Source organism: Tyto alba, unplaced genomic scaffold (genome assembly GCF_018691265.1).
Source record: "Tyto alba isolate M040663 unplaced genomic scaffold, T.alba_DEE_v4.0 Super-Scaffold_41, whole genome shotgun sequence".
Classification (NCBI taxonomy): Eukaryota; Metazoa; Chordata; class Aves; order Strigiformes; family Tytonidae; genus Tyto; species Tyto alba.
In genome coordinates, this window is record NW_024881317.1 from 22,511,243 (window position 1) to 22,525,467 (window position 14,225).

Here is a 14,225-nt window from a genome sequence, read left to right on the forward strand (position 1 = left end):
AGAATAGACCAAGGCTAAACAAACAAATCCAAATTCTAGTCAGGTGATATCAAGAAGAGATCAATAAATTATTCCAGGAATGAAATGGGAACAAGGAAGATCGTCAAAAATAGAGGTCATTGATGACAACCATAAACTACAAGAACAGTTACAGGGGGTGAGGTGGAGGATGTCAGTCCATGGCAGTGGGTCAGGGTCAGAAAGTGCTGCAAGAAATGGCACAGGAATACAGAAGAAGATAATTCTGCTAATGGAATGGGTGAAATGATAGAACTGTTAAAATCAAAGACAGGATTTGCAATTAAAGGGCCAGAGAACAAAAAAGCTCCAACAGCAGCTCAAGGCAGTGGGAAAACCTGCAATGGCTACTATGAATTCAATCTATACAGATACTGAGAAACACGGTAAGTAGACATTTCTAATACCACAGAAAAATGAACTGAGGATGTGCAAACAATGGAATAATTTATTTGGTACTGTTGAAGATCATTCTTATAGAGAGCACAATGAAGAAAGCCCTGTGGGGTTTTAAGAGAAGACCTTAAGATAAGGTATGCAGATTGCCTTATTTAAGAAACTTCAGGTCTTGATCAATAGACTGCCTAAAAAAAAAAAAAAATACAGACTGACAATTACTCTTTCCAAAACAAAATCAATAGCCATAACAAAAGTAGAATAAGATCCGAGTATTCTGGTGAAAGAAAAGAGCTTGACAGGTTAAATAATTTTAGATCCAGGCGAGGCTATCAATTACAAAAGCTCATGTGAACAAGCTATTCAAAGAAGATTAATGCACAGAGAGGACTATCATGACAAATTTATCAAGAAACCGAAAGAAAGGAAAGAGCAGAAAAACTTTTGCAGGCAACTCTATTGACAGTGACAAAGACAGCTGGTACCTGACAACAGACATTTAGAGACAGGAATTACCCTCAACAGTTTCACAGAGAAATACTCAGAATCCATGAATAGCAAAGAAACCCCCCAAAAATAGAGTACTTGAAGATTGACATAACAGGAGAGAGAAATACAAAGCATGAAGAGCTTCTATAGATGCAAACATCTAGCTGAAAAAGATGGTGTCTAGAGACAAGGATGCATGGCAGAATGGAGGAGAAACACTAAAAGAAGTATAAATAGCAAATTATTTGACAAGACTGCTGGAAGGCATCAGGAAAAAAACAGCTAAAGTGTGGATTATCACACCACTGCCCCCTGAATCATGGACAGTTGGTAGCAATTAAGCTCATCATACCAGAGTTTTTTTGAAGGTGTCTCTATAATGAAGCCTTTCTTTGCTTCATTTTTAATGTGTTCAATTTAAAAACAGTCAAAGAGCAAACTGACAGTGCATCTAACCCAGGAACGTGACTACAGAAGCTACTAGAGACGGAAAAGCGACACCTTTACAGAAACTTATAGGCTATCTAGAGACAATTCCCCATGCTCCCCCCCAAAATTGGGGTTTGTATATGCAAATAAATAGGAGTTGCAGGGAGGTTTTTTAAAATAATTTTTAACATTTATTTCTAGTGTATTTACGTGAATGATGAGACATCTTACGCTTTTAGGAATGTTACCAAGAACTAACCTCACTGAAATCAGCCATAGCAAGCTTCATAACTTATTTTTTTTTTCCTTATTAAAAATAAATTTCCCTCAATTTTCTTTCTTTTTCAGTGTCCTTAAACTTCCTCTTGAATTTCTATTATAGAAAAATAAATAATTAATCACAAACACACACTTCTGCCATGATGTTTTCTTACCCTTACTGCTTTTATGTCATCTTTCACTTGGGTAGGTGTGATAGTATAAATTCTAATCATTTTCAAAATGCAGTATTTAGTTGATCAAAAATCTGAATAATGCCAGCATGGTGACCCTTCACTTTTACACTGTCTAACTGAAGCTGAATTGTCTTGTTGAATCCCAGACTAGAAAATGCAGCGAGTTAAGAATACAGGCTGCATATGTAACTATCACTTGCCTGACAGTTTGGGATTTAGTGAGCAATCTATGCGAAAACTTGTCAAACAAAATTACAAAAGGGATTGCTGGTGCTGACATACAGAACATAAATAAGGAAAAATACATATCTGAGTGAAAATATTAACAAATGAGAAAGCTAATCTAAACAAAGTTCATCCAACTTTCTTGTTTAAGGGTGCTGATGCACCATCAATGTGCTCTCACTTTCTTCTTCTGTATCACCATCTAAAATCTCCCATCAACAGATTATCTACTATAAATCCAAGCGATTTTAGAAATTTGGCACTCAAGCTCCCCTTTCACACGAATATGCTTCTCTAGAGATTAACTATATTGCCTTCCACATTTTCAAAACCAAAGGTCAAGATTTGAAAGTATACTGCAAATAGCTTTATTTTTTTATGATTTACAGTAAGTTTGTTTTTTGTTTTTTGTTTTTTGTTTTTTTATTTAAGTATATTAACATAAACATGAAGTATATTAACATAAAAAAACAGGATACTGTCTTTGCTAATTACAAGACTTAATTTAAATTGCAAACTGGTAAATTGATAAAACCTAATCTTTCTGGTTTATAATGGTATGGAATGTTGCATCTAAGATAATGCCTAATTAAGAAAGTCTTAATTTAATGAATGATCACATGATTTAAAAACACTTCCACACTATGTGTTTAAGAATCAAGATCAGCTACCACAACCATCTTAAACCAGACATCACAGCAAGAAGGGAGAGTTCCACTACATGTAAACCAGACAGCTGGTAATGGACATCTAAGGTTTCACAAATTTAGATTTTTTTTTTTTTCCTGCATCTACACATTTGAGAAAAGGATCCATAATCACCCCTCCCATCCCCCTTCTCTGACTGGGCTTAGTAAAAGATCTAAACTTTAACTCCATTCTAGAAAACAGATACTAGTTTGGGGTTTTTCTCAACAGTAATATTCAATTGTTACTAAAGCAGAAAGTTCAGATATTATAGATACGCTTGTGCCTCCTCTCCCATAGCTACAGGAGAAGATTCATTACCCTCCGAAGAGCACAAACAAGCTTTAATTAGCTCACTGACCCACACAATTAGGGACAGGGATAGTATTAGTCAAAATAGGCTCTCTGATTTTATTTGGTATGAGGTGTAATAAACTTTAAACACAAAAGCTTAAGACAACCTGCATTTTTAAATAGAAACAGTGGGTTTAATATTCAATTAGCATATTGGAATCTCTTCACCTAGGCTATAACTCGATCATGAGATATCTATGATGAGTTTAAAAACAAGCACGTCTAAAATTCTCCTGCTGTGGCCTTTTACCCAGGATTAGAATAATCAGTTCAGCTGCAGACAAACTGTACAGCTATCTGCTTTGGACAGGAGAAGAAGTTGTCCAATATTAAAATGATAACTTCATAAACTGCTTTCATATGAATTGTTGGAGAGAACACAATACTAAAATCAGGACAAATTAACTGCAGAGACAAGGACTTGAAACCAGGCTCAAGAAATTACGGGAAGCAATTCCTGGCATACACACTACAAAAATAGAGACGACAGAGCAACTGTTACCCAAGAGGGAACAGATCCTGGATCAAAAGCAACACTTCTTCCCTCCTAAGGTTAGAGAAGTTACTATGTTGATACCACGCTGATCTCTCCAATACTTTAACTTCACATATGAAATGACATAGGTTTAGTTTTATTAGATTTCTACTGATTCATTTTAAAAATCATTTCAGTTATGAGCAATTCCAAGTCCTCTCCTGCCTTACCCCCTAAGAAGAATTAAATTCAATCAAATACTGGAAGAAAAATTGTACCCTAACTCTAACACCATCTAAGAGGTATACAGGTTATTCAAGATCAGAGTAAATCAACACAATTTTGTTTTGGCATTTGTTTGGGTTCTGTTGAAAAGGAAGAAGGAAAGAAAATAGATGGCACACCAGCAGCCTCTCAAAGGCAAACCTTTTCATGTTACATGCCCAAAAAGTGAAGTGCCCACTATCAAAAATTATTTGAATCACTTTGGTTCCCATCTCCCAAATGTATGCAATTACTGCTACAAAAGAAAGAAAAAAAAAAAAAAAAAAAGTAAATTACAACAAAGTATACAAATTTGTTTTTCCTAAACTTACACTGAAAATATTTATGACAGTTCTGAATCTGGACCTTTGCTTTCAGTCCAAGTACTAATATAGGTCATCCAAGGGCTCACAGATATTTTTTCCTACTTTAACTGGACAAATGCAGACTGTAAGAATTTAGAAATATAAGGTAGAACATTTATGATCTTAAATGTCTAAACTCTCACAGTAATAGCTGACAAACTGTACAAACTGCAGTTCTGTTAAAACCACCTTTCCCATTTACCTGTCATTGACAAGAAGTACATTTTCATCTAAGCCAATTTAGGAAAAATGCAGATGCTTTTTTCATAGAAAAATGTATTTTTGCAATGAAAATTTATCACCCATGCCACTTCTACTGGTTAAGTGCTCTTAAGTACCCTCCACTGAAGTATCCATGCTCTTAGGCTTTTTCCAATTCCAAGGCAGAGGAAGTTCTTTATTCATGAAAATCATATCAAGATCTTTTTACCCTCACCCTTAAAGTTAATATGCAATACTGAGTAAAAAATGTGCTGTTATTTCTAACCTGACCACATCTCCGATGAGCTGGTATATCCACATGGTTTGTTCCACTCAGCCACGGAGCTGAGCTTCTCTTACCCTTTAGGGATGGCACAGACGCACACACAGACCAGTAAGAAATAAAACGTTGTTCAGTTGTAATCTTCAAAGTTAGGCAAACTTTGCAAAAGGCATGAGATTCCAGAACTGTACAACCTGGCTACTTTTATGTAGCTCTTAGTAGTTATGGCAAAAAGCAGAGAGAAAATTTCAACTCAAGTTAATATTTGAGCAAAATTCTTAAGTATTCACCATTGTTTACACAAAAATAACTTATTTTGATATTAAATACCTAAATAGTATAACAGAAATTAAGCCCTCTCAATCACCATGTACCTCTTTGATGATGTGCCTTACAGAGATACAGCTCCAAGTGCAAGAACACATCCATCCAGGCCCTCCTCTCTCCCACAAGCTGTGCTCAGACAATGTCCTGAATAATCATTTCTTGGCCACAACTTCACCTACTGCTTATCATCCAAAAACTGTAATGGATATGGAATCACTTATTTCCACATGGTCTTCTCTCAGCATACTCACAGCATCTAGGTGCATTATAAAAAGTAATACTTCAAATTTATTGAAGATAAAATCTTTATTAGCCCATTGAGAAAAAGGCAAAGCATGGAGATGATCTTGAGACCATATAATGAGCCTGCAATAGAAGCAGGATTAGACATCAGCACCTCCTGGCTCATAACTCAACTAATTCCCAACCCACATTACATTAAATACCACAGTAGTTGCTCATCCAGGCCTCCTATAATTTCAATGGCAGTTATACAGACAGCTCTTCTAGTCATCAATTTGGAAGCCCAAAGCTAGATAAATTCAAGATGCAAATAAACCCTGAAAAGACAATCTAGTCAGCTAAAAATTGGACCAACTTCTCAAGCCAAACTCATTCTCTACATCTCATGTGAGACATCAAGTAAATCACACTGGTCAAGCACAACCCAAGGGCGTGACATCTTCATTATTGAGAGGTTCTCTTCAATGCTATGCAGCAGCTTCGAGAATACAGTTCACAGCTTTCCTCTTTCGGTCTTAAGTCTCCTGCTCGCTAAGGAATCATCTTCACATTTTGCAATCCCCTGGCAAAGGGGTTATGTATCTTCCAAGCTGTACCAGACCTGAGGGAGCAGTATCACGGAGCATTTCGTTCACCACACAACCCCATCCTGCTTCCTGGCCCGCAAGTTCCCTTCTGCACATGGATGGAAACAGGTCAGCAGAAGGAATGAAAGTGATTATATAATACATATCCTGTGGATACAACCATACCACATACAAAGGAACAGGTGATAGTATAGGCAATACATTCGGACATTTAGCCTCCAGATACTTGATTTCACAGACAAAGTTTTTGAATGAAGTTCTGAAAAGAAAAACAGTGAAGACAAATTTTATCAATACAACTGCAACAATCCCTCCACCACGCCACAGCAGTAGGATCCAAAGCCAGAGGCCTCAGCAATCCAGCAGAGTCTGAGCTATCTGATCCGCTCGATGAACTAGCAGAAAGAAGAGGATTTATTCAGGTCAGAAAAGCAGAGAACTACAGGGAACATCATGCCGAGGAGCACAAAGTGCTAGAGCATACTTGGAATTAAGCTCCAAATCTCTCTTCCAAGTGTGTACATCACGTGCCTCAAGCCACCCAAGTCACTCTAGTTGTAAAAGGAAAAACAGAAAGTCTATCAAGGTTTCAGGGTTTGTGTTTTCAACATGTAACAACACTAGAAGCTTCACCATGATAGTTTTCAGAACTACTATTCAGGAAGAAACAGTGCTCATTCTGGCCTGTGCCATACTTGCAAAACTTTCAGATGGTTCTGAAAGTAGTATTACGTTTTTACTAAACACATACCTGCCTTTTCTGATTATTGAACCCTTTTAGATTTTGATACTACAGAGCAAGAATACTTAAGGGAGTTGCCTGTATTTTTTCTAAAATTAATTACAAAATGAAGGTTTATAAATAAAATTTCTAGAAATATTTAAATGAGAAATAATAATGTAAGGAGATTATTTAATTGAGATGGGAGAATAAAAGAAGTTCATAAGTTATCACCAACTACTTTTTGAATTAATGAAACTTGGACATACCCAGCGATACAGCTACCTCATCACAACCAAGAAAATTACAAAACTCAAAGCCAAGTATTATCAAATGCAAAAGCTAAGTGGAAAAAGAGGTAGAAAAACAGATGGATTCACCTGGGGAAAAAAGATGACAAGAGGTGAAATAAATAATTTAGCAAACAGTCTTTAAACGGATATATAGAAGTGATAAATACATATGAAGAAACTAAGGGTCATTGTCACGTGTCAAACCTCTTAGGTCTTTGTATATCTATTCCCTCAAAAAAAGCTTTAGGAAGGCTTTAACTAAGTAATAGTAAACAGCGACTGGAAAAAGAGATCATCTCATGAATATTTTTAAACTAGTACCATTATACTTTTTACTAAAATACATACAAATTTATGTTTCCAAGATGAATTACAGACACAGTTCCCCAAAATTATGTAAACCTTTTTTTTTAATCCATGTTTTGTAAGAGCTATTCCAACCCTTCACCCTTCTTAAGATCTAATTGGCACTTAAGTATCAAAGACAGATTTGCATTTCAAAAGCCAATTAAAAAAAACATACTGCAGTAAGGCACTGATTAAAGAGTGTTGTGGCTTTACATAAATTAGGTAGTTCCTTTGACTTCCCCTAGTTCAAATCCATCATGATAATGGCAAACACTTATACATTATATGACTGTATGACCACCATACCATCTCCCTCCACTATCCTGATGCTTATATGGTAATATCCTGGTTTCAAAGAAAGCAAGCAAAACTACTTTTAAAAATAAGTGAGTTATTTCAGAAATCCAGTTGAGAGCACGATAACATGCTTAACTTTGCACAGAGAGAGGAAGCAAAGAAGGAAGAAACACTGGCAGTAACAATCTCAGCCCTTATTTGCTAGAAGGAACCAAAATGTGGTAGCATACACTTAATGGGAGAAAGATACATGTATCCTGAAACTACTGATCATTAAAGAAACTAACAAGTTTCTTGCTGTTTGCAATTTCTAAAAATCAAAGATATACTACTGTAAGTCTGGTAGAAGAGTAAACAACTTACTATCAAGGTATAGTAGCATACAATTTCAAATTACTGACTAATCCTGCAAATTTAAACTACTACATTATGGAAAATAGTTTATGATAACTTCTGACTTGTTTTTTTTAATCACATGAGAAACTAGATTAAAGAAGAAAGATCAATTTCTATAGGAGTCTCAGTTGCCACAGAAACTTTGATTCGGACACCTCACAAAACCTCAAGAGTAAGGCCTTCTCATGTATTACCACTTATGGAAAAGGTTCTTTAAAAGCACATTGTCAAACGCACTACAAACTTGCCAATCCACAGCCATCATCAATTTTCCCCTGCCGTGACACATTTATAGCACTGTGTCAAAAACATAAATTGAAGCAAGAACCCAAGAAAGTAAGTCTCTAACATAAAGCATTCAGTCACTGTCTGAACAGTCTGCACTCAGGTATTGAGAGTGTGTGTTTTGGTTTGATTTTTTCATACAACGGTTGACTAAACCCCTCTGTCACCTTGCAACACCTTGCGTTATCAATGTCTGTCATCCTGTGGCAATAAAAGAGCTTCAGTTTCTCACATTCAAGAATTCTAGATCCATCAAACTATAATATATAAGAGGTCCTTTAAATAATTTGAGAGATTTATCAACATTTATTGGCCTATTAGACCTCTATGCAAGACTCACTATAGGTAGATTGTTCAGCATTCCCTATTAGCTGTCAGGGAAAACAATGCAGTTAAAAGACTAAAAACTCAAAATCTGTATTCATTCATATATGTGTAATGGAAAAAAAGCAATTTTTTTTACTAGATTTTATTTGCCCTGGCCTACATTACTCACTAGAATCTGTAATTTTCAGGCAATGAAGTTATTTAATAAGAAGCAGCTAAAACATACAAGCTACACTCCATAATATTCTTTTTTAAAGACATCAGGTGCATTGCAATACGACATTCACACACCCAATGCAAATTCAACATACCACCGTTCAATTAAGAGGGGAATTAGCTGCCTCCCACTGTTATCTTGAGGCCAAGGAGAGACCTTACTATGCTAACTCTCCACACACTTACCGAAGCCTGAAAACTTCCAATTAAAAGAAAGGGAGGTGGCGGGGGGGATATTAAAAACCACTGATAAAACTGAGGGATTCAAACGAGGTCAAGAAAAGCAACATAGTGAAACCAGAATTCCAATATTGCATCTCTTATTCCACAGCCTTCAGCAACCAAAGCTACCCCTCTGCCCAAATAAAGGATTAAACTCTGTGTAGTGCACAGCTCTTGGTGCTTAACTGAGTTAGGTCTTCACACACCTACATTTGACAAGTCTTTTGGAGCAGCAGAACAACTTATGCACACTGCAGCCAGAGGATGCTCTCGTGCAGGCTTCTAAATTAACAGGACAGCGTAAAGCAATGCAGAGCATGTGTCAAGAGCATATCCTCTAGTTCCGAAGAAAAAAAATTACAGTTTTTACTGCACTGAATTGATCAATAATCTCCTAATACAGTTGTTAGGCCAACATGAGACAAAGGGGCAACTATTTGTGTGGTAAACATTTGTATCGGCTTGAGTTACAGTGTATTTGTTCAATTTTCTAGCAAAGATTTTTTTGAAAACAAAACTCGTCAGAACTGCATTTTGGTTTAGTTTGGTTTTTTTCTTTGTTTTTGTTTTTTGGGGCTTTTGTTTGTTTGTTTGTTTGTTTTTATTTTAAATATTAAAAGGCTCTTTAAGATTCCGTAATTTAAAAAAACTATCAAAAAAAATAGTATCCTCTACACTGATACATGAAAACGGACCTGGACATTTTGAAAACATTTTGGATTACCTTCATGTTTAACCCCTTTAACCTTACCTAATGATCATATAGACCAGAATGACAACAGAAGCAAGACACTGAATGATCTCATGTGGAAAGCCACGCAGAATTAATTATGACAGCAACAATATAGGAAGGTGGCAATTTCCTGAGATAAGTGTGTGAGAACTGCTTTTATTGTCCTCATTGCCAAGAAACTTAGAAATGTATTTCTCATTCAGAGCCTCCCTTTAAGGTATAAAACCCCAATTTTTTTACTTCTGATGTTTCTCAACAATGCTACAAGCTAACTTAATCGAAACAACATCAGAATATAAATGACAGTAAGCAGCAGCTCTGGGAGATGCTGTAGCACTAGTCAGGAAGAATTCATTACCTCAAGACATTTATTAAGCAAAGAAATAAAAGCTGTTTGAAAAAGGCTGGCAAACATCATTAGAGAAACAGAAGAAAATTGCTTCATAGGCTTTTTTCCCAGTTACATTGCTTTAGTTTACCTTTTTTTTTTTTTGGTTGGTTTTTAAAGTCTCACTCCAAGTAATTATAAGTCTCTCCCAGCCATACTGTTTACGAGACACAGCAATCTGACACTCCCAAGCCCTGAGATATAAGCAAACAACATTCTGAAAACAAATCACTTTCCCCAGTCATATTTTTTATTCTTCCATGCTAACTTCCCTTACTTACTGTTTTCTACCCCCTAAATAAAGGCTATTACCAACTCATGTCTAAAGGTTACTCAAAATACCAATGGTGAGGTTATGACTTAGGTTTCTTAATTCTGTCAGAAAAGGTTTAAACATTTGGTTGTTTGCTACTTTTCACACCTCCTTAATCACATCTGACACTCAAGAAAGAAAAATACAAAACCCCAGCACTCCTGCTTTCTCTATCACTCTTCCAGTTCTTTAGGGATTGTATACATGACTAGCTTTCAGGAGCTTCCCAAATGTTTCATGACGCGGAGCAGATAAATCTCAACATACAAGCAGGCAAAATTGTTTTCAAGGGTATTTATACATAAAGTAGAATCCTGCTTTTTTTCTTTTTCCCCCTTCTAAGCTGTGATAAATCTTCACTGTGATTACATGCACCTGACAGGTTTTTTTTTTTAATCCATTCATTTCCATTTTCCTGATCTTGAGCATTCCCTGAGAAATACCCACACATTAAGCCACTTAGATGAACAGAATATATGACAACTTTCACCTAGTAAAGTAAGAGATACAGTCCCAGTTTCACTGATAACTGATGAAACAATCTTCTCCTTTCCTGGAGAGCTCCTTCCTCTTTTTGCAAGGGCAGAGCAAACATCGACATTATCATGTTGTTAGTTACATTTAACAACAAAAGAGACTTACCTGCTACTGTTAGCTTTGCTGTTCTGCTGACAATGGTCCCCAGGCTTTCCACAGTTGCCACACACTGGTAATATCCTTCATCAGGTTTATTATGCTTGGAATGCACCACACTGTTTATTAATAAAGATCCATCTGGTAGCAACTGGCGACGATCATCTGACACCAAGTTTAGAAAAGTCCCATCTTTTTTCCATTCAATTTTTGGAGAAGTTTCACAGTAAGCTGAACAGTTCATTATGACAGAAGCTCCGCGAACTGACAGAACGTCCATTGGCTCCACCAGAAAGTAAAAAGGAGTGAAGGTTCTCACAAGGGATCCTGTAAAACACAAATCACATCACACAATTTTTGGGTTAGCCAAATTTCTTAAACATAAAATGCATCCTCATTTCAAACTACTGTAACGTGCACAAGAGCTATCACTACTTGCAATACTGTCTCCCTGAACATATTAGAAATACCTTGGTCTGTATGACAGCATTTTCTGCTTTGACTATTTACACTAATGGACCCTTAAATCCAAAAAAGTTCTCATCCCTAAAACATGTTTGTCTACTCATATGGGAATCAATACGGTTAACAGTCCTGAGTCATCCACAGCAGACAGAAGTCTGCCTCATCAAAACTTATGCAAATTAATCTATGTGCTTGAGTACCACATTTATAACAAATGATACGTACTGTTAAAGCTCTTTTCTTGGCCTTTTGTGGTGCGGATGCCATACCAGAGCAGTGCGGTGATTTGTTTTGTATAACGAAGATTAAGAAACATTAAGATTAATTCAGCCCTCACGAAAAAAAAACAATATCCATTTCTGATATGAATTCATCTTGCAAATACCATAAAACATTTTTCTACTTCCATTCTAGTTCAGGATAAACATGATTACTTTTCCATTTTAAGTATTCCCAAAAGAGTTCTATAATTAATATTTACTTTGCCTTAAGAAGCAAATTTTAATTGCTGCATTTTTGGTGTATTTGGTCAAGCAGAAAGATGTGTGTCAATATCATTTGACTTGTCTTAACTTAATCATCCATACAAAACAAAGCAGAAAAATTCTTCCAGGGATGAACACTTTTCTAAATCAGCGTAATGCTGGGTTGAGAGAAAATGTGGTCTTTGTTTTTAAAGCTAACATTACATGAAAGGCTCCCCACCTATACACCACTTGGAGACTACGAGCAGAATAAATGTACAAAACATCATGACAATATAAATTGAAATATTACTAGCCGTCTACCAGCAAACAAAAAATGAAAGTGCACAGACTAGAAGGTTAATAGGGCTTCTGAAGCACATCACTTCAAGCCAGAGCTGCAAGGATTCCTCCTGTCTTCATATAAAGAAAGCGAGCTGCAGACGGAAACACTTAAAAATGCCAGCTGAAAACAAGCACACAGCCAAACTTACAAGGTTTTTTTGCAAGGCCTAGAAAATAACTATTTTCCAAAGACACAACAGCTAAATTACAGAAAAATTATGGGAAAAAACAGTCTTCAAAGCCTGTACATTATCCTTTAACTGGGGGGGGGTGGGGGGAAGAGGGAAAAGTCTTGAACCTGGGGGAGCAGACATTGCCTCCCAGTTACATATAGTCTTTAAGATAAATGATCAGACAACATAAAGCAGGGAAGAAAGGTCTGTTCTCCATCATACTGCATAGCTAGATGCTAAATTGTTATCATCTGACACTGGTGTAGCAAACCTAAACATGAACCAGTTTACTTGATCTGGCAGTAAGCAATACATGATAGAATGAGAATGTGTTTTTCCTTTTAGGCACGTCTAAGAATTTGAAGGCAATCCACAACACTTGAGAAAGTAATTGCTAGAAAAGTGTTAAAATACATTCACAAACACAGAATGAAGCTTCTACTGCACACACTAAAATCACACACTAAAACCTTCAGAAAGGATCATAGAACTACTCATAACTATTTAGTCTTTCACAGTAAGGTCAATAGTGAAATACTGAAGTATGCTAAGACCACCTTGAAGAAGAATATGTATTTAATAGCCAGATTTGTTTCATTAAGTCACAGAGGAGTTATGAAGCCTGTGTTTTTAGAAAAAGTACAGATATGAAGGAGGTCCTTGTAGAAAAGGTCTGTGCTGTAAGCAGTCTAGCTTCTTCAATTGCTTAGTTGGTTGTTGGTTTGGGGTTTTAGGGGGTTTCTTTAAATCTGATTTACCTTCTAAAATAGCCTCAATTAACAAATTTGTATGATTCCTTCTATCTCTGAATTGCACAGAAAAACTCTCTTCTCCAAAGAGACTTCAGCTTCCCCCTGGAGAGGGATTCCAGCCTTCCTGCACAAAGCCTATTGTCTTTGCTGCTCAGAATTCACAGAAACTTGAAGATAAGGCAGAAGGAGTGGTGTGAAAGAAGTAACAGATAAATTATGCTTTAGTAGATTATATCATTCCAATATCCTTCCACCTTCAAGAATTCAAAGAGGAAATAACAAAAAAAGTATAGGAAGACTGAAGTTTCCCTACTGACAGTCTCCAACTGAAGACGACCCATTACATTGGTATCCAAATCATTGAGATTACATCCTTCCTGAGGATAAGACCAAAAAAAAAAACCCCAAATATAGACAACAAGAACAAAAATTACAAAATTTCTAGATGTGATCATACAAACCAAAGTAACATAAGCAGCACCTATGTGCAGATGTACTTTGAGTCTTTGTGTGTGGAGTACCAAGTTTCAGCGCTAACATACCAAACAGCAGCAAAGAGACAAGAGTCATGAGCAGCATGAAAATACTTTAGACTGTTTATCAGTATAATCTCCCCCATTGCTCCAGAAACCTAGAGGTCTTTTTTTAAAAATAAAAATTCAGCTTCAATGACCCTGAGTTATCCAAGAAAAAGCATTCTACTCCAGCTATCAACCTTTTTCCCTCATTTACAAGCTTCTGTAAGTCTTTCCAATATAGAACCAGACCCCTACCAGAACAAAATACAAACACTCTTGAGTTTCTTTTCTGACCTTCTTCTCTGGCTTTCCAAATAAATCCTGGGAAACCCTTGAAAAGGGGAGGCCAGCTTCTTGTTTGCCTTGTCTGGCTTTGGTAGATTGGAGCAGATCAAATCCACTGATGGGGTAAGATTGTTGTTATCCTGGAAGAAGCAAGGTGCCACTCTGCTTTGCAGAGTGTAAAGCAAAGGATGTCAAGAGAGAGCTCACCAAAAGGAAACAGTAGCACAGAAGGGATTAGAGACTTTCAGGAAGA

General features: G+C 36.4%; 1 protein-coding gene across 9 annotated transcripts in view; it reads right to left on the reverse strand.

Annotated features, from left to right (window-relative positions):
- Positions 1-14,225, reverse strand: part of NEO1 (neogenin 1) — a 208,409-nt gene that overhangs the window by 132,890 nt on the left and 61,294 nt on the right. For all 9 annotated transcript variants that reach the window (XM_042803981.1, XM_042803980.1, XM_042803983.1 and 6 more), the window contains exon 2: positions 10,980-11,297. In XM_042803981.1, coding sequence (XP_042659915.1) covers positions 10,980-11,297 — 318 coding nt within the window. The remainder of the gene's footprint in view (positions 1-10,979; positions 11,298-14,225) is intronic.